We start from the raw sequence: 20095 nt of genomic DNA on the forward strand, positions 1-20095 counted from the left end.
TCAGAAGCACATTCTGCATATGCGACTCGTGGCTGGGGGGGCCAGCGGGGGGGCCAGGGATAGTATCAGGGTGGCCGTGGCCACCCCTGGCCACCTCTTGGGGGCGCCACTGTGTGTGAATACCATCAGTGTTGACATTGTTGGTTCTTAATAAGCCATTTCTTGACATTACACTGAAATGAGTTATAGGATGGGGACTCTAATTGATTGTGGTACTGAGGTCCATTAATGTGGTGCTGTAAAGGAGGAGACGACCTGGCTACAGGCCGTTCTGCTGAGCGGGATTGTGCAGTCCCCCCTAGCTGCACCTCTCTGTGGTAGATTTGAAGATGATGAAGCTGGACAGAGGAGGCGGAGCTAAACCACGCATGATCTTATAAACTAGGCAGACATGTTTGTATTTGATGCGCCTCTAGCTGCACCTCTAGTAGCTCTGTTTGTGGTAGATTTGCGTTTCCCTCCATCCTTGCATCTGTCATGCGTTAGTGTGTTTTTGCGGTGTTTGTGCTGAGAGTTTGCATGAGGGGAAAAATGCAGCATTTCAGGTTCAGTCTCGTGGTTACGCAAGAGCACCGGTGAGAGATCCTCGCCCTGCTCTGTAGCATGAGATGTTAGCTTATCCCTGAATGCAAAAACCAAAGCCAACAGGAGGAAATCCATCATATTTATAAGTATAGTATAGTATAGTATAGTATAATACAGTGTAGTGTATTGTAGTGTCATGTCGTGTAGTGTAGTATAGTACAGTATAGTACAGTGTAGTGTAATGTAGTATAGTACAGTGTAGTGTAGTATAGTATGGTACAGTACATACAGTACAGTACATTGTAGTGTAGTATAGTATAGTACAGTACATACAGTACAGTGTAGTGTAGTATAGTACAGTACAGTGTAGTGTAGTATAGTACAGTACAGTACAGTGTAGTATAGTATAGTACTGAGAAATAATGAGAATGCATGTGAGAACTAGCAGGCCAGGTCTAAATGTCAGCAAACAGGTTTTCTAAACGCTCGTCATAGTCACCCTGCCAGTCAGGACTGGCTGTCACACCGGAGTCTGTTGGTATGGAGAGAATGGGAGAGGATTGGCCAACCTGCTCCAAACGCCCTTGAGAACCACTGGGGTGGAGTCGGACAAGGTGCTGCATAGCCCGGACACCAGATCTCTGTACATTTGGAAGCTGTCTGTGGTGAAACAGGTGAGACCTGACTCTTACTGGACGAACCATAAGCTGTTTTAGCCTGTAAGACCTTCGCAGGAGTTTTATCCCAGTTGTTACAGGTTGTCCATTAAGACGAGCTGGACTGGGGCTGCTTACTGGGAGCCTGTGTTTGATGAGGTTGTGTAACTCCGTCCCTGTGCCTGTTTGAATTTCTTGCAGAACAAAGATGTCTTTCTTCAGGAAGTTCTTCAAAAATGTCATCCACGACAGGCACCCGGATGAGGACACCATCACAGTGAGTACCAGTTCCCGTGCTGGAACAGTCGTTCAGTAACAGGGAGGATGTCTGCGGTTGAAAAAATGTTACTCCAAACTTTCTTTGAACTCTTCCTAGGAGTCACATCTTGGCATGGTTGCTCAGGTACTAAGTGAGCTCTGAAGGCCTCTGAACACTGATCGATTAAAAAGGGCCCGGTATAATTTCACAGGTGATATCAGAAAACCTGGGTTTAAGCACCCCGGTAAAGCCGTGCCTTTCCAAAGGTTCTGTAAATGACCATGTGCACAGATCTGTTTCTGTGGAGGGGACACGCCACAGCGGAAAACCCACGGATGTTATTGCAGGTTGTTATAGGAAAGTCCACAGATGGGGAACTTGCCTATAATAACCTGCAATATGAAAATAAGCATTCTTAATTGTTATTATTGTTATTGTTATAATTCCCCCTTTTTTTTTTCTCCCCAATTTTACTTGGCCAATCACCCCACTCTTCCGAGCTGTCCCGGTCGCTGCTCCACCCCCTCTGCTGATCCGGGGAGGGCTGCACACTACCACATGCCTCCTCCGATACATGTGGAGTCACCAGCCGCTTCTTTTCACCTGACAGTGAGTAGTTTCGCCAGGGGTACACCCCAGCACGTGTTCTCACCAGCTCAGCTCCCCATCAAGACCAGAATGGATTTTAAAATGGTGTTAATTGTTTACAAAGTGCTGCATGGCCTCACACCACACTATGTAAAAGACACGTTAACGCCTTACAAACCAGCAAGAACTCTCAGGTCCAACGGCAGTGGTCTTTTAACCATCCCTTGTGCTAGGTCTAGAGCAGGGGAAGCTGCATTTTGCATTTACGCCCCATGGAGATGGAACGCCCTGCCTGAGGACCTGAGAGAGGCCCCCACACTGGACACACTTAAAAGCAGGTTGAAAACCTTACTTTTCAAAACAGCCTACGGCTAAGTTCTTGGTGTGTGTGTGTGTGTGTGTGTGTGTGTTGGGGTGGGTGGATTGGATGTATGTGTATGTATGCAAAGAAATCACTAACAATTGGAGCCTGGTCAGGGCCGTAGGGTGAATAACGTGTCTTCTATGTGTTCGCAATGTTGTTGACTTGAGCATGACTCACTTTCGAACATGACTCCCCGTCTCCCCCGTTCCGCCTCATCGTTCCGCCTCATCGTTCCGCCTCATCATTCAGCCTCATCATTCAGCCTCATCATTCAGCCTCATCGCTCAGCCTCATCGTCCCGCCTCATCACTCAGCCTCATTGCTCTCGTCACCATCACTTTGACTTCACACTCAACACGACACTCAGAAAGGCTCCGAAAATTGTATTTAAAAATGCAAAAGAAAATATACAAAGATTTGTTTGGATGACGTTTCTGATGACACACAAGGCTGGATTACCAACCAGGCAAAGTAGTAATTGCCCTGGGGCTCAGGACCCTTGGGGGCCCCAAAGTCCCCAGTTTCAACACCTGTCAGCTGGTTTGTGGTATATTGATCAAACAAAAACCAGTTTGTTGATATGCTCCAGTTAAACACAATATCAGCTGAAATGACTGGGGCCTTACGAGGGGCCCCATATTACCATCTAGTCCTGATGCCCTGTGGCTTTGAGGGGCCTTGTGTCACATCTAGTTTTAGGGCTCCTATGGCTCCTGTATGAAGCTGTGGTCAGGTGATAGTCCAGCACAGGAGTTAAAGGGGATGGCCTACATGTACATTTTACAGAGTGAAGAATTTGGGTCGGTAGGGCCCAGGGTTCATTTTTTAGTCAGGGCCCCTGCTGGGTTAATCCGGCCATGATGACGAGTTTTCCTTCTTCTTTTTTTTTTTGGGATAAATGTCCTACCAGGTCAAAGGTAAACCCAAGCCTCGGTTTTATGGAACAGTTGCCCCATACCCGCACTTCAGCGCCAGCAGTGACGCTGCATCTCTTGAGAAAGCCATCGAAACTAAAGGTATGGATAAAAAAACTAAAGGTACGGATTAAAAAAACAAACAAAACTAAAGGTATGGATAAAAAACTAAAGGTATGGATAAATAAAAAAAACTAAAGGTATGGATAAAAAACTAAAGGTATGGATTAAAAAACTAAAGTATGGATAAAAACTAAAGTATGGATGGAAAACTAAAGGTATGGATTAAAAAAACTAAAGGTGTGGATAAAAACTAAAGGTATGGATTAAAAAAACTAAAGGTATGGATTAAAAAGCTAAAGTATGGATAAAAACTAAAGGTATAGATAAAAAACTAAAGGTATGGATAAAAACAAAAACATTAAAGGTACTGATAAAAAATAAAGGCATGGATAAAAACTAAAGGTATGACTAAAAAAACTAAAGGTATCGATAAAAAACTAAAGGTATGAAAAAACCTAAAGGTATGGATAAAAAAATTAAATGTATGGATAAAAAAACTAAAGGTATGGATAAAAAACTAAAGGTCTGGACAAAAAACAAAAAAGTAAAGGTATGGATAAAAAACTAAAGGTCTGGATAAAAAAAAAGAAGACATGGATAAAAAAATAAAGGTACGGATAAAAAAACTTAAATGTATGGATAAAAACTAAAGATATGGATAAAAAATTCAATGTGTGGATAAAAAACAAAAAAGTAAAGGTATGGATAAAAAACTAAAGGTCTGGATAAAAAAATAAAGGTATAAATTAAAAAATAAAGGTATGAATAAAAAATAAAGGTATGGATAAAAAACTAAAGGTATGGATAAAAATTAAAGGTATGGATAAAACAAGTAAATGTGTGGATAAAAAACTGAAGGTATGTATGGATAAAAAACTAAAGGTATAAATAAAAAAACTAAAGGTATGGATAAAAAATTAAATATATGGATGAAAAAACTAAAGGTATAAATAAAAAACTAAAGGTATGGGTAAAAAACTGAAGGTATGGATAAAAATATTAAATGTATAAATAAATAAAAAACAACGTATGGCTAAAATATTAAATGTATATGTAAAACTAAACATATGGATAACCAAATAACCAAAGCATTTAAAGTACAAAAACTTTTCAACATAACTGAAGTGTGTTTATTGGGCATTTAACTGCAAAGGGGATGCCTTCTCTCTCAGTGCCTTAGTTGTGATTTGTTTTGAGTTTTCATCCTTTTAATCCAATTATACTTATACTATAATACACTATACACCTACTCTTATACATTATACTTATACTATAATACACTATACACCTATTCTTATACACTATACTTGTACTATTATACACACTGTATGTCAGTTGGATCAGAGAATCTTGTTGTTTAAGGTAATTTATGTACATAACATCTAATAAACACATTTTCCCCTCACAGGAGTGGACGAGGACGTGATTATTGCAGTTTTGGTGAAGAGAAGCAATGAACAGAGGCAGCAGATCAAAGAAGTCTATGAGGCATCCACCGGGGAGGTGAGCTGTCCTCCACTATGACAGAGATGTTGTACAGGCCTGGGAAAACTGGAAAGCAAGGCTGAATAATCCATTTACAGGTCTTGAAAAGATTTGGAGTCAGAAAAAATATTGTTGTTCTGTTCATATGAAGACACAACAGGATAAGATAATGCACATAGTCAAGATAAAACAACAAAATACAATAAAAATAAAAATGTAGGACATAATGCCAGAGCCACTCAACAGAACAAGGTAAAACACAATCAGGATGAAGTTACAAGAGTGTAATTAAAATGAAGAGAATTAGAGCTGATAAAACAAGGATTATGATAAAAACAGAATAAGGTGATGAAATAAAAAAAAATTATATAAATAATTAAAAATGTAAAATTCTAAAAGTATAAGACCTAAACAATATAAAAATTAAAAATGAATAAAATTTGGATAACAACGGATTTACTATATATAAAAAAAAGCCTTCCTGTAAAAGTAAGTTTTCAGAAGTGATTTAAAAGAAGGCAGAGAGGTTGCTAGCCTAATTTTCTCAGCTAGGGAGGTCCACCGCTGTGGGGCTCTTACAGAAAACACCCGGTCACCTTTAGTAACGAGGCTGGCTGAGGGATCAGTTAAAAAGGACCTGCCTGAGGAGCACAGGCAGCGACCAGGCCCATGGGGTGTGAGTAAATCAGTGATATATGTAGGAGCGAGGCCATGTAGGGCTTTGAAAGTAATTAGTAAAAGTTTAAAATCAATCCTATACCTAACAGGTAGCCAGTGAAGCATTGTTAGAATGGGAGTGATGTGTTCCTGTTTCTTGGAATTTGTTAACAGTCTAGCAGCTCAGTTTTGGGTGAGCTTGAGGTGGGAGATGGATTTTTGACTTAGTCCTGAATACAGGAAGTTACAATAATCCAGACCTGATGAGATGATTGCATGGATGACTTTTTCGAGGTCCGTTCAAGCTAAGAAATTTTTTAACTCTTGCGATGTTCCTAACTTGGAGAAAGCAAGATTGTACTACCTTGGTGATTTGTGTGTAAAAACGGCGCTTGGAGTCAAAAGAGACACCCAAATTGTGGGCAGAGTGCTTAATATTGGGGGACAGGTTCCCTAAACTCTTTTCTAGGTCGCCAGTTAGGTTAGGGGGGATGAATAAAAGGACCTCAGATTTGGACTGATTAAGCCGAAGGAAGTTTTGTGACATCCAGAACTTAATATCATAGGGACAAGCCATAACACGAGAAAGATCGTATGTGTCATTGCCAGTAAGTGGGACATAAAGCTGGGTGTCACCTGCATAACAGTGAAAATTAATATTATGAAGGCGAATGATCTGATCCAGGGGTGCATGATAAATGGAAAATAATAACGGACCAAGAATTGAACCCTGGGGGACACCACATAAGAGAGGGGCTGGGGATGAAGAGAATTCTCCCAGACAGAGAAAGATCTGTCAGATACGTAGGATTGGAACCAGGCAAGAGTAGTATCCTTAATGCCAACATACTAGTTGGCATAGATTTAAAAGGATGTGGTGGTCGACAATATCAAAAGCAGAACTCAGGACAAGCAGAATTTAAATTGAGCAAGCACCGGAGTCAGTGGTGAGCAATAAGTCATTGGTAACTTTAATGAGAGCTGTTTTTGTGCTGTGGTGGGTATGGAATCCTGATTGAAAAGGCTTGAAAATACTACAACTATTCACGTGTGTGATCAGTTGAAGAGCAGCAGAATTTTCTAAGATTTTATGTAAAAAAGGTAGACTTGAAATTGGTCTAAAATTGCTTAAACAAGAGGGTTGAGAGTAGGCTTCTTCGGGAGAGGTTGGACGATTGCATGTTTAAAACTAGAATTAGACTAGCCGCCGACAGAGGAAAGTAGGCAGGCGAGAACAGAAAGAGGTGAGCATCATAGTGTCCCCTGGGCAATGCAGCTTATTTAGGGCCATTATGAATCACCCAGAGAACCTGATATGTAGAGGGCAGGAAAGAGTTCTGGCAGCTTGTGAGATGTGCCGGTGTGCAAGAAAAAGTCACGGCACACCAAAGAGTAAAATGTAGAAGTGCTGGTGTTATAGAATTTTCTGACTCCCCCGCAGATTCTGAATCCCCTTGGTGTGAACGGGTTAGGTTAGTGTTAGGGCGGGTTAGGGTTGGAGGGGTTAGGGTTAGCCTAACCTAATCTAGCCTCATGCCAAGGGGAGTCAGATTCTGCAGAGGAGTCGGAAGTACTGGCCTACTTCGAGCGCTGGTATGCAGGAGATCAGAGCAAAGTAAATTAAGCAACACTGCAAATGAGGTCTTTCCATCAAGGTTTTTCTGCGATAAAGTAGAGGACTACTGCTACTACTAGTGAAAACAAAAGTGATGCTCAAGGCTCTACAAAATGTAAAAGAGAAGGGTGGAAGTCATGTGAAACAATGAAAAAGGCCTTATTTCAGCAACTTACCAGCAGGTTAAGAACCGGATAACTGTTTGCATAACACTCCGTAAAGGATACCTGAATAAGGTGTTGCAGCATGAAGTGAGGCCTCAGTGTACAAACTGTGTTGTCTTCCTGTTTGCAGCCTTTGGTAGATGCTCTGAAATCATCCCTGAGGTCACATCTGGAGGACACGGTTCTGGCTCTGCTCATGACCCCTGCTCAGTTTGATGCCCACCAACTCAGACAAGCCACTAAGGTAAAAAAAAACAAAGCAGTAATCACCACTCGGTGTAAAGAGGCTCATGGTAGCTAGTTTTTGCATCAGCTTATGGAAAGCCAACGAGGTGCTTCTTTGCTTGTTTTGTTCGTGAACAAAACATGTAGGACACGTGATTCTATTTACGTAGCGTAGCTCAAAAGACGCAGAAGAAGAGGAGTCGTGTTCACAGACAAGCTGAATTAAAAGTTCTGTACTTACATGGAGGGGTTGATTTGGGGGGACAAGGGGGTTCAATTCCTCCTGTTTCACAAGTTGACGAAAAACAACCCCTTTGTTAAATTGCTATTCCCCCTTTCCACCATCCTCTTCAGCGTTAAGCTGTAAACTTTACACACAACTAAGTCACTCCAACCTGACACGCAGCATGTTTTATTGGCTTCAGGTTCATTAAGTGTACGGTATGATGATGATGATGATGATGATGATGATGATGATGATTTATTTCTAACATGTAAACAAGCAGGACACAACAGACACATGATCCACTGACAGTAATGTGAGGTCATCAGCAGACCCACACACCAGACTCAGTGACCACATGTCTCATGCATCACATGATGTGCTACATGTTGGAGAAGCAGCAGGAGGAAGTACACACTTATTTTATCCTGCCCCTTCTCCCCTACTCTGACCTTACCTCAGCTACTGTACACTACACACTCCCTTAACCCACTGTGCTGTATAGTTCACACACCCAACTCCCACTGTGCTGTATAGTTCACACACCCAACTCCCACTGTACTGTATAGTTCACACACCCAACTCCCACTGTACTGTATAGTTCACACACCCAACTCCCACTGTGCTGTATAGTTCACACACCCAACTCCCACTGTGCTGTATAGTTCACACACCCAGCTCCCACTGTGCTGTATAGTTCACACACCCAACTCCCACTGTACTGTATAGTTCACACACCCAACTCCCACTGTGCTGTATAGTTCACACACTCAACTCCCACTGTGCTGTATAGTTCACACACCCAACTCCCACTGTACTGTATAGTTCACACACTCACTTCCCGCTGTACTGTATAGTTCACACACTCAACTCCCACTGTGCTGTATAGTTCACACGCTCAACTCCCACTGTGCTGTATAGTTCACACACACCCAACTCCCACTGTGCTGTATAGTTCACACACACCCAACTCCCACTGTGCTGTATAGTTCACACACTCACTTCCCGCTGTACACACACCCAACTCCCACTGTACTGTATAGTTCACACACCCAACTCCCACTGTGCTGTATAGTTCACACACTCACTTCCCGCTGTACTGTATAGTTCACACACTCAACTCCCACTGTGCTGTATAGTTCACACACCCAACTCCCACTGTGCTGTATAGTTCACACACCCAACTCCCACTGTGCTGTATAGTTCACACACCCAACTCCCACTGTGCTGTATAGTTCACACACTCAATGCAAGTTGTGCTGCACAACACACACTCACCTACTGTGAACAATAAGAGAAAAAAGAAAAACTCATCCTATTGTCGGGCAGCACGGTGGCCCTGTGGTTTAGTGTGGTCGCCTCACAACAAGAAGGTCCTGGGTTTGAGCCCCGGGGTAGTCCAACCTTGGGGGTCGTCCCGGGTCGTCGTCTATGTGGAGTTTACATGTTCTCTCCGTGTCTCTGTGGGTTTCCTACGGGGGCTCCGGTTTCCTCCCACAGTCCAAAGACATGTAGGTCAGGTGGATCAGCTGTACTAAATTGTCCCTAGGTGTGTGTGTGTGTGTGTGTGTGTGTGTGTGTGGGCCCTGTGATGGCTTTGTGGCCTGTCCAGGGTGTCTCCCCACCTGCCGCCCAATGACTGCTGGGATAGACTCCAGCATCCCCGCAACCCTGAGAGCAGGATAAGCGGTTCAGATAATGGATGGCTGGGTGGATGGATGGATGGATGGATGGATGGATGGATGGACCTGCTAATGTCATGTTAGCAAGAATAAACACATCTCAATGCTACGTACAACCCAAGTATCCACTCACTGTCATGTAAAGAAAAATAAAAGAAATGTAATAATAAATGTTGGGAGATAAATAAAACTTAAGACAGTTAACACAACTCTTCATCGTCCCTACATCTCTTGATAATCACTCCTTTGTACTTCCTCTTGTACTGTGTAGTGTTTGTACTGTGTTTGTACTTCCTCTTGTACTGTGTAATGTTTGTACTGTGTTGTACTTCCTCTTGTACTGTGTAACGTTTGTACTGTGTTTGTACTTCCTCTTGTACTGTGTAGTGTTTGTACTGTGTTTGTACTTCCTCTTGTACTGTGTAGTGTTTGTACTGTGTTTGAGTTCCATGCTCACACTGTTCCACAGTTTTACCCCACAGGTGGAAATGCCCCTGCTCTTCACAGTTGTACCAACACATCATTTCTGGAAGTTTGATTCCCCTCTCAGATTATATTCCCCTGCTCTGTCTGAGAGTATTGTGTGTAGTACTGGGTAGTAGAGTGTTTCTTGATGTGAACATTATTCGTGCTGTGTTAAATTCTACTAAATCCCTGAACTTCAAGACACTTGACTTTAAAAACAGCTTGTTGGTGTGTTCACCATATCCTACATTATCCACTGTCCTCATGGCTCTTTGTTTGTTTTACCGACCTACACTGTAAGGGAACAATTGTGACTCAGTTTCAGTGAACTGTAAATAATAGCAAAGTAAACATGACAGAGAAACTTAACGTGTACATGCTTACTGTTTAAAATCCTGTTACCATTACTGTGTATCTGTCCGACAGGGTCTAGGCACTGATGAGGAGGTCCTGGTGGAGATTCTTGCATCTCGGTCCAACCAGGAGATTCAAGAAATCAAGAGGGTCTTCAAAGAAGGTATGAGGATTAACGTTCACTGGTCCACATGCTGGGCTTCCTTTGAAAATAATGCACCTATACAGCAGCTTCCCATCACATTTAAGACATTTAGCTGATGCTCTTATTCGTAAATATTCCCAGAACAGAACCACCTGAAGTTCCTAAAACTCCAGCGTGAAGTCAGAATAATAAAAGCTGTTGTATCTTTAGTTCTCTGATACACGTAACACACAGTTAAAAAGGTTACATATTGTGAGTGTTGATCATTTTGTTTGTTTATGAAGAATTATAATTGTGAACAGTGACTAATGCAGACCACAAGGTGGCAGTGATGTTTGGAGTGTAAAGTTACAAGTGCCACAAAGCAGTAATTCAGCTGTAGTGATTTTCTTCTTCTCCCCACAGAGTACGAGGAAGAGCTGGAGGACCTGATGAAGAGTGAGACCAGCGGAGACTTCACGTTGGCCCTCATGGCCATGCTGAAGGCTACCAAGGATGAGGACAGTGAAGTGGACTTGAACCTTGCCAAACGGGATGCCCATGTAACCCATCTCCCCCAACTATTAGCAGCATCCAGTACAAAGTGCTCCTTAAACTGAGAAACAAGAAACGCAATATTATGTTGCTAGCGCGCTAGCTGGCTAACATCGAACATGTTAGGTTGGGGTAAATCCATCCTTTAACTTGTATCCGCTCAAAGGTGTGAACATCTCGCTTACATGGTCACTTAACCAAAGAATTAAAATAAAAACATTCACTTTTTATTTGCTGAACATTTTGGACTCAGAATGAAAATTCTATGAGGCGAAAGTTAGCTGCTAAGCTAAAGCTGTGAGCGTTTACTGGGGTTGCTACTGAACCAGCGTGTTGCTATGGTTACATAGACCAACGTGTTGCTGTGCTTACATAGACCAGCGTGTTGCTGTGGTTACATAGACCAGCGTGTTGCTGTGGTTACATAGACCAGTGTGTTGCTATGGTTACATAGACCAGTGTGTTGCTATGGTTACATAGACCAACGTGTTGCTGTGCTTACATAGACCAGTGTGTTGCTATGGTTACACAGACCAGCGTGTTGCTGTGGTTACATAGAGTCTTTCGAACAGTAATTAAACTTGAACCGATCTACGTGTTCATTATACGGTTTTAATGCAAAACCTCCAGCCAATCAGAGACCAGTATTCTCCATGGTATAAACGGGTTTAACGCACACCCGCCAACCAATCAGAAATTAGTACTCTTTGTGACTGATATTATATCACAATAATCATGAGGAATTTAACATGATATCTGCTTTCATATGCAAAAATACCATGTTTAGATACTATGTTTAAGAAGCCAACTGAAGTTTATCACATTAAACTGTTCAAAATAATATTACCTCAAATATTTAATATTCAATTTTGGGAGAAATGTTAGGTGATAATTTGCATTATCATTAATTTGGACATCATAATCGTGTATCATTATATGACAATATCCAAATGTCATCCCAATATCACACCACTGAAACACAATAAAGGGTAATATTGGCAGGAATTGTTGCCCAGACGGGATATAATCTAACACAATAAAGGGTAATATTAGCAGGAATTGTTGCCCAGACGGGATATAATCTAACACAATAAAGGGTAATATTAGCAGGAATTGTTGCCCAGACGGGATATAATCTAACACAATAAAGGGTAATATTAGCAGGAATTGTTGTCCAGATGTGATACAATCTAACAAATTATAATTGCATAATTTCCCTGCAGGCTCTTTTCGAGGCGGGTGAGTCCGTCAAAGGAACCGATGTGTCGCTCTTTATCGATATCCTGACGAGCCGGAGCAGTCCTCAGCTCTGCAAAAGTGAGTAGGCCTCTCATATTGAGATGTACATTTATCAGTGCAGTAATCACACTGGTTAAGATTAAAAAAAAAGAAAATAAAACCATCAACAGGGTGGACTAAACACACAAAACACTCACCTAAGCTAAACTCACACAACGTGGACAGGCTGTATTTACACAGGCAACAGCCTGAACATGGGTGGACATGATGCTTGATGCTCAGTAGTCCAGGTGAGGAAACCACAGAAGGTTGAATCAGTTCATCTGGACACAACGTTTACTGACGTTTCATCGTCATCTAAGTGACCTGTCAGATGATGATGAAACGTAACTGGGATATGACATGTAAGATAATTCACATCTAGCAAACCAAAGTGGTGAATAATATACTGCACTAATGTTACTAATATGCTGTATTGGTTAGGACAACAGTTTGCTCAAGGATGCTTTCTTTCAGCTGTTTTTATATTTCACACCAGTGAAGTTCCAGTCATGAGACACAAGCATCATGAGGCTACTCAAATATTAGGACAGCCCATTTGCCAAAATTGCTTAAAAATCCCAGTTTTACAACAGCAACAAAAAACCATAACAATGCAACACATTATTGGATTTCTTTCTTTTCTTTTTTTTAAATTATATCTGAACTTTTGCCTGGAGTAGGTATGATTGGTATTGGAATTGGTATAATTTGTTCCTAAAAACACGATACCAGAGCCAGATGATTGTTTCAATCAAAGCATTTATTTTTTATGCTAGTGCTGCTTTTTCTGAAGCTCTGCAGTCTTTTTTATTGTGTGCATTAAAACCTTCAATGGTTATTCATGTAAACCAAGTGTATGGTGTCTCCTGAGTTCTGGAACCGACCCCCATGTTCTACCAGGCCTTCTGTCCTGCTGAGAGACATACTGGGCCTTCTGTCCTACTGAGAGACACACTGGACCTTCTGTCCTGCTGAGAGACATGCTGGGCCTTCTGTCCTGCTGAGAGACACGCTGGGCCTTCTGTCCTGCTGATAGACATACTGGACCTTCTGTCCTGCTGAGAGACATGCTTGGCCTTCTGTCCTGCTGATAGACATGCTGGGCCTTCTGTCCGGCTGAGAGACATACTGGACCTTCTGTCCTGCTGATAGACATACTGGACCTTCTGTCCTGCTGAGAGACATACTGGACCTTCTGTCCTACTGAGAAACATATTGGGCCTTCTGTCCTGCTGAGAGACATACTGGACCTTCTGTCCTGCTGACAGAAATACTGGTCCTTCTGTCCTACTGAGAGACATACTGGACCTTCTGTCCTGCTGAGAGACATGCTGGACCTTCTGTCCTGCTGAGAGACATACTGGACCTTCTGTCCTGCTGAGAGACATACTGGACCTTCTGTCCTGGTGAGAGACATACTGGACCTTCTGTCCTGCTGAGAGACATACTGGACCTTCTGTCCTGCTGATAGACATACTGGACCTTCTGTCCTGCTGAGAGACATACTGGACCTTCTGTCCTACTGAGAGACATATTGGGCCTTCTGTCCTGCTGAGAGACATACTGGACCTTCTGTCCTGCTGACAGAAATACTGGTCCTTCTGTCCTACTGAGAGACATACTGGACCTTCTGTCCTGCTGAGAGACATGCTGGGCCTTCTGTCCTGCTGAGAGACATGCTGGGCCTTCTGTCCTGCTGAGAGACATGCTGGGCCTTCTGTCCTGCTGAGAGACATACTGGACCTTCTGTCCTGCTGAGAGACATACTGGGCCTTCTGTCCTGCTGAGAGACATACTGGGCCTCCTGTCCTACTGAAAGACATACTGGACCTTCTGTCCTGCTGAGAGACATACTGGGCCTTCTGTCCTGCTGAGAGACATACTGGTCCTTCTGTCCTGCTGAGAGACATGTTGGGCCTTCTGTCCTGCTGAGAGACATACTGGGCCTTCTGTCCTACTGAGAGACATACTGGACCTTCTGTCCTGCTGAGAGACATACTGGGCCTTCTGTCCTGCTGAGAGACATACTGGGCCTTCTGTCCTGCTGAGAGACATACTGGGCCTTCTGTCCTACTGAGAGACATACTGGACCTTCTGTCCTGCTGATAGACACACTGTACCTTCTGTCCTACTGAGAGACATACTGGACCTTCTGTCCTGCTGAGAGACATACTGGGCCTTCTGTCCTGCTGAGAGACATACTGGGCCTTCTGTCCTGCTGAGAGACATACTGGACCTTCTGTCCTGCTGAGAGACATGCTGGGCCTTCTGTCCTGCTGAGAGACATACTGGACCTTCTGTCCTGCTGAGAGACATACTGGGCCTTCTGTCCTGCTGAGAGACATACTGGGCCTTCTGTCCTGCTGAGAGACATACTGGGCCTTCTGTCCTACTGAGAGACATACTGGACCTTCTGTCCTGCTGATAGACACACTGTACCTTCTGTCCTACTGAGAGACATACTGGACCTTCTGTCCTGCTGAGAGACATACTGGACCATGTTGCTTACAGCATTAACATGATATGTGTTTGTGTTGACTTCCCAGCATTCCAGATGTATGGCAGCGTCAGTGATGTCAGCTTACCAAAAGCTCTGGACATGGAGCTGAGGGGAGACATCGAAGACTGCTTGATTGATATCGGTGAGGAAGACCATCCATGATTTCTATCTATGATTTCTATAGACCATCTGTTTATATAGACCATCCATGATTTCTATAGATCATCCATGCTATCTGATTTAGGGACCAAGCACAAAATTATAAAATAAAATACATCAAAATATCTGTGTTGGGGACACTGATGTAGACAAACACGTGTCACTGTCCAACCAACCATCAATAAATCAATAAATCAATAATTCAATCAATCTTTAAGAAAGCATGTGTCATTAAAATCAAATTAAAATGAAAAAAAAATAAAACGTTAAGATACAGAGCAATGCAATTTAAAATAGATAAAAGCACACAACAAGGTCATGATAAAAGAAGACAACAGACAGTAAATAGGTAGAAAAGAACAAACCTAATAACATGAACCAAGCACCAGCTGACCAGAGGTGTCAGGCTGTTCAGGCTGTTCTTCATTCTCTGAGACTGTTAATACATGGTGTATACATTAACACATGGTGTATATACTGTTTAACACTTGGTGTATACATTAACACATGGTGTATATACTGTTTAGCACTTGGTGTATACATTAACACATATGTGTATATACTGTTTAGCACTTGGTGTATACATTAACACATGGTGTATATACTGTTTAACACTTGGTGTATACATTAACACATGGTGTATATACTGTTTAGCACTTGGTGTATACATTAACACATGGTGTATATACTGTTTAACACTTGGTGTATACATTAACACATGGTGTATATACTGTTTAGCACTTGGTGTATACATTAACACATATGTGTATATACTGTTTAGCACTTGGTGTATACATTAACACATGGTGTATATACTGTTTAACACTTGGTGTATACATTAACACATGGTGTATATACTGTTTAGCACTTGGTGTATACATTAACACATGGTGTATATACTGTTTAACACTTGGTGTATACATTAACACATGGTGTATACACTGTATATGTCTCTTGGTCTAACACATGGTGTATACACTGTATATGTCTCTTGGTCTAACACATGGTGTATATACTGTTTAACACTTGGTGTGTACATTAACACATGGTGTATACACTGTATATGTCTCTTGGTTTAACACATGGTGTATATACTGTTTAACACATGGTGTGTATACTGTGTATGTCTCTTGGTTTAACACATGGTGTATATACTGTTTAACACATGGTGTGTATACTGTGTATGTCTCTTGGTTTAACACATGGTGTGTATACTGTTTAACACTTGGTGTATACATTAACACATGGTGTATACACTGTATATATCTCTTGGTTTAACACGTGGTGTATATACTGTTTAACACATGGTGTGTATACTGTTTAACACATGGTGTGTATACTGTGTATGTCTCTTGGTGTAACACATGGTGTATATACTGTTTAACACATGGTGTGTATACTGTGTATGTCTCTTGGTTTAACACATGGTGTGTATACTGTGTATGTCTCTTGGTGTGTAGTGAAGTGTGCCTGGAGCAAGCCTGCTTTCTTTGCTGAGAAGCTCCATCTGGCTATGAAGGTAAGAAGGGTTAAATATCCTCTCTCTTTGTCTCGCTCTCTCAGTCTCTTTCTCTCTCTTTCTGCCCCCCCCCCCATATGGGTGTGTGTGTATGTATTTATGTGTAGGGGTAATGGTATCTTATGTAATGAGCCAGAGACGGCGGGAGAGAGGGGGAAACAGGCAGAAATACTTACAGGAAGGACTGGTTTGGGCTTTTTGAAGTCTGTCCCTATTTCATACTCATTACTCATGCAGTACATGTAAGTATTTGTTTTTTTCACAGTCATCCATCCTTTCCTTCAGGTCTAGTTGGGCATCTGCAGTTTAATGCAACTAACTGGGATAAATCCACAATCCTCACAGTGTAAACACATGCACCAAAGTTCAGATAAATCTAACATGATGCTACAGCAGTCTATCATTTTATTTTGTTGATTTCTATTTAAAAATCAAGTAATTTTTAAAGCTAAATTCCCACAGTGTAACAGAGTGACCTCTGCTGGTACTTACTGGTATTGCAGGAGGTGAAAAAACATTCTGACCATATGACTGTACATTTGTAAATTGACCTCTTGAATAAATATTATAGACTACAATAGCATCATGTTAACTTACTTTGGCGTGTTTTTTTTTGTTGCACTGAACAAGAATATAAATTTGTACCCTTTTAATTCCATTAAATCCTTGCTGACAAGTCATGGCTGAAAATGAAGCTTACATATTTACTACATGAACGTTGAGCATAGAATAGTGATCTTCTTCTCCTTCTTTCGGCTGCTCCCGTTAGGGGGCGCCACAGCGGATCATCTGTCTCCATCTCTTCCTGTCTTCTGCATCTTCCTCTGTCACACCAGCCACCTGCATGTCCTCCCTCACCACATCCATAAACCTCCTCTTTAGCCTTCCTCTTCTCCTCTTTCCTGGCAGCTCCATATTCAGCATCCTTCTCCCAGTATACCCAGCATCTCTCCTCCACACATGTCCAAACCATCTCAATCTTGCTTCTCTTGCTTTGTCTCCAAACCGTCCAACCTGAGCTGTCCCTCTAATATACTCCTTCCTAATCCTGTCCTTCTTCATCACTCCCAATGAAAATCTTATCATCTTCAGCTCTGCCACCTCCAGCTCCACCTCCTGTCTTTTCATCAGTGTCACTGTCTCCAAACCATATAACATAGCTGGTCTCACTACCATCTTGTAAACCTTCCCTTTAACTCTTGCTGGTACCCTTCTGTCACACATCACTCCTGACACTCTTCTCCACCAACTCCACCCTGCCTGCACTCTCTGAGTATAGAATAGAGACAAATAAAATCCACCGTTCCTTTAATGAGCCTGCAGAGTGCATTATTTGTGCATGTATCTATTGTTGTCATTAGTCTATTACCTGTACCTTGCAGGGCCATGGCACATGTGAAGACACCTTGATCAGGGTGTTGGTGAGTCGCTCGGAGAAGGACTTGAAGAAGGTCATGGAAGAGTACAAAACTATGTATGGAAGGAGTCTACAGGAGGACATATTGGTAAGACACCATTCGTATATGATGTACAGTAGCGTGTATGTTTCCAAGATGGCTGCCTGGATGTGTTGACTGTAGTCTGCAAGCTAGCCCTATTTGGGACCAGCACAAACCCCTGCTTGTGTGCTGAGCCCATGGAAATGCATTGACGAGTTCCTGTCAGACTTGTTTTGCCCACTTTGCTGAACTTTTGACTTGGGTTGCGCAAATTTGCCAATCTGACAACCTTTCTGAAATCACAGACTGCTGTTGCCTGTGTTAAACATATTGATTGAAAATATTTGTAATAAAGTATAAAACTCCCCTTTGAGTGGCTTGTCCAAGTCCACTGTCAAATGCATATATGAATATGGATGCTCCTCTTCTTCTGTGCCTCACTTTCTGAAAACTTGTAGTAACAGCAACGAACACGTTCTCCTCATTAGAGGCTTTTTATTATATATTTCCCTTCGATTCGTCTCAAAGTAAATGTTTATATTTCGTCCAGTATGATTTCTATGGTGATGCCAAACAAGTAAGCTCAGGTGAATGTTGTCTCGACACACAGTAGAGGCGTAGAAGAAGAACAGGGGTGTCCATATTGGTAGGTTTGTGCTAGTCCCAAATGGAGCCATCTGCCATTGTGCAGCAATGGCAGATGACCAGTAAGTACTAACAAATTTGAGCTGTGTCCTAACTGTTCTTTTCTTAATCGTGTAGTGAGAATATCATCGCAGTATCTTATGGTGTAGTGAGAATATCATCGCAGTATCTTATGGTGTAGTGAGAATATCTTCATAGTGTTTCACTGATCACTTGTTTGCATCTGTTGGACAGGATGACACGAAAGGACATTATGAGAAGATCCTGCTTGAGCTGTGTGGACCTCACTGAGGGATCCTGCAGCCACTTCAAACTGGAAGCTAATCTGTTCCAGTTATATACTCACCTCTCTCATAAGAGAGTGGCTGCAGAATTAATGCTTTCTTTTTGTTGTTAATATGAATTTTAAGAATTGAAATGAACATAACAGTAACTAATCCTGCTTCACAGAGTGATGTTCCAATAAATCAGTAAACCTTCAGTAACAATATTTGCTAAGTTAAGTTGATTGAAGTCATGTTAAAAGTTTACAATGCATCATCCATCCATCCATTATCCAAACCGCTTACCCTGCTCTCAGGGTCGTGGGGATGCTGGAGCCTATCCCAGCAGTCATTGGGCGGCAGGCGGGGAGACACCCTGGACAGGCTGCCAATTTGGCAAAAAACAAAATAAAAACATCCCTTGACTCTTCTCCCAGTGGAGAAACTGCTGTCATGCAGTCTAGCAGCTGAATGAAATGATCATCTAGCTTATTAACACCTTGAAGTATTCTTCTATATTGACCTCAAGTACTCACTATAACAAATGTTTCATAAAAAGGGGCACAAAATTAGAAATATTTTGGGTCTATAACAGAGACGTGTTGGGTTTTTGAAAGAAGCTGTTGGGTTTAATGCAGAGGAATGGGATGCAGTAAAAGCTGATGATGTGGAAGGATGAAAACCTCGGGATCGGTGTTTGGAGAGCAGCAGGCGCCACATACAAAACATAGGGAATCAGATTGTGAATAAAAAAGAAATAAAAACAATCAGCCATCAGTGTTTGGACAGTGAGAGGAATGATGGATCAGAGCCAGCACGGCATCTATGAAGGATCAGGAGCCGGCTTCAGAATTTAAGGGACCTGACAAAGAGTCACAGATTTGAACAAACTGAGCAGTAAAGAGTTAATGTTAGGTTGGGATATTGAGCCAAAATCGTCTCCACTGCAAAAGTTAAGGTTTAAAAGTAAATACAGATCCACGGTCTAAGGTCCAAGTCTCTGGAAAATGTTTTTTCTTCTGATCCGCCCGCGTGGGTCTTCCCTGACAGAAGGCCTAAAGGTGCGGAGAAGCCGGCTTGTGACCAGAAGGTCACCAGTTCGTTTCTTCAGCCTGGCGGGAAAAATCTGTGTGGGAATGGGAACAAACGACTCCGTATCTTTCCTTGCAGTTGAAGTGCCTTTGAGCAAGGCACTCACCCTTCAGCTGCTCCAGCTGAGCTGCTTGGTGGTCAACAGTGAGAGACTGCAGGTCCTGTTAATGTGAAGCAGGCTGTCACTGAAAGAGAGCAAATCCACCCTGGATAAAGTTTAAATAAAGACAGGAAGATGATTACAAAACATAGAAATATCTACACATAAAGATATTTAAA

General features: G+C 42.1%; 1 protein-coding gene across 2 annotated transcripts; it reads left to right on the top strand.

Moving 5' to 3' along the window:
• The first annotated feature begins 1059 nt into the window (after positions 1–1059).
• LOC130121540 (annexin A1-like) lies at positions 1060–18942 on the top strand. Of its 2 annotated transcripts, none has more exons than XM_056290378.1 (12): positions 1060–1199; positions 1383–1458; positions 3303–3408; positions 4778–4872; positions 7421–7534; positions 10312–10402; positions 10790–10926; positions 12142–12235; positions 14746–14841; positions 16319–16377; positions 17760–17882; positions 18696–18942. In XM_056290378.1, exons 2-12 carry the CDS (start codon positions 1390–1392, stop codon positions 18750–18752), a joined length of 1041 nt encoding a protein of 346 aa, XP_056146353.1. In that variant the 5' UTR covers positions 1060–1199; positions 1383–1389; the 3' UTR covers positions 18753–18942. The 2 variants fall into 2 exon arrangements, with proteins under 2 accessions (XP_056146353.1, XP_056146354.1); XM_056290379.1 differs by having other exon boundaries at positions 1150–1198; positions 1379–1458.
• Positions 18943–20095: the final 1153 nt, after the last annotated feature.

Source organism: Lampris incognitus, chromosome 12 (assembly GCF_029633865.1).
Source record: "Lampris incognitus isolate fLamInc1 chromosome 12, fLamInc1.hap2, whole genome shotgun sequence".
Lineage (NCBI taxonomy): Eukaryota > Metazoa > Chordata > Actinopteri > Lampriformes > Lampridae > Lampris > Lampris incognitus.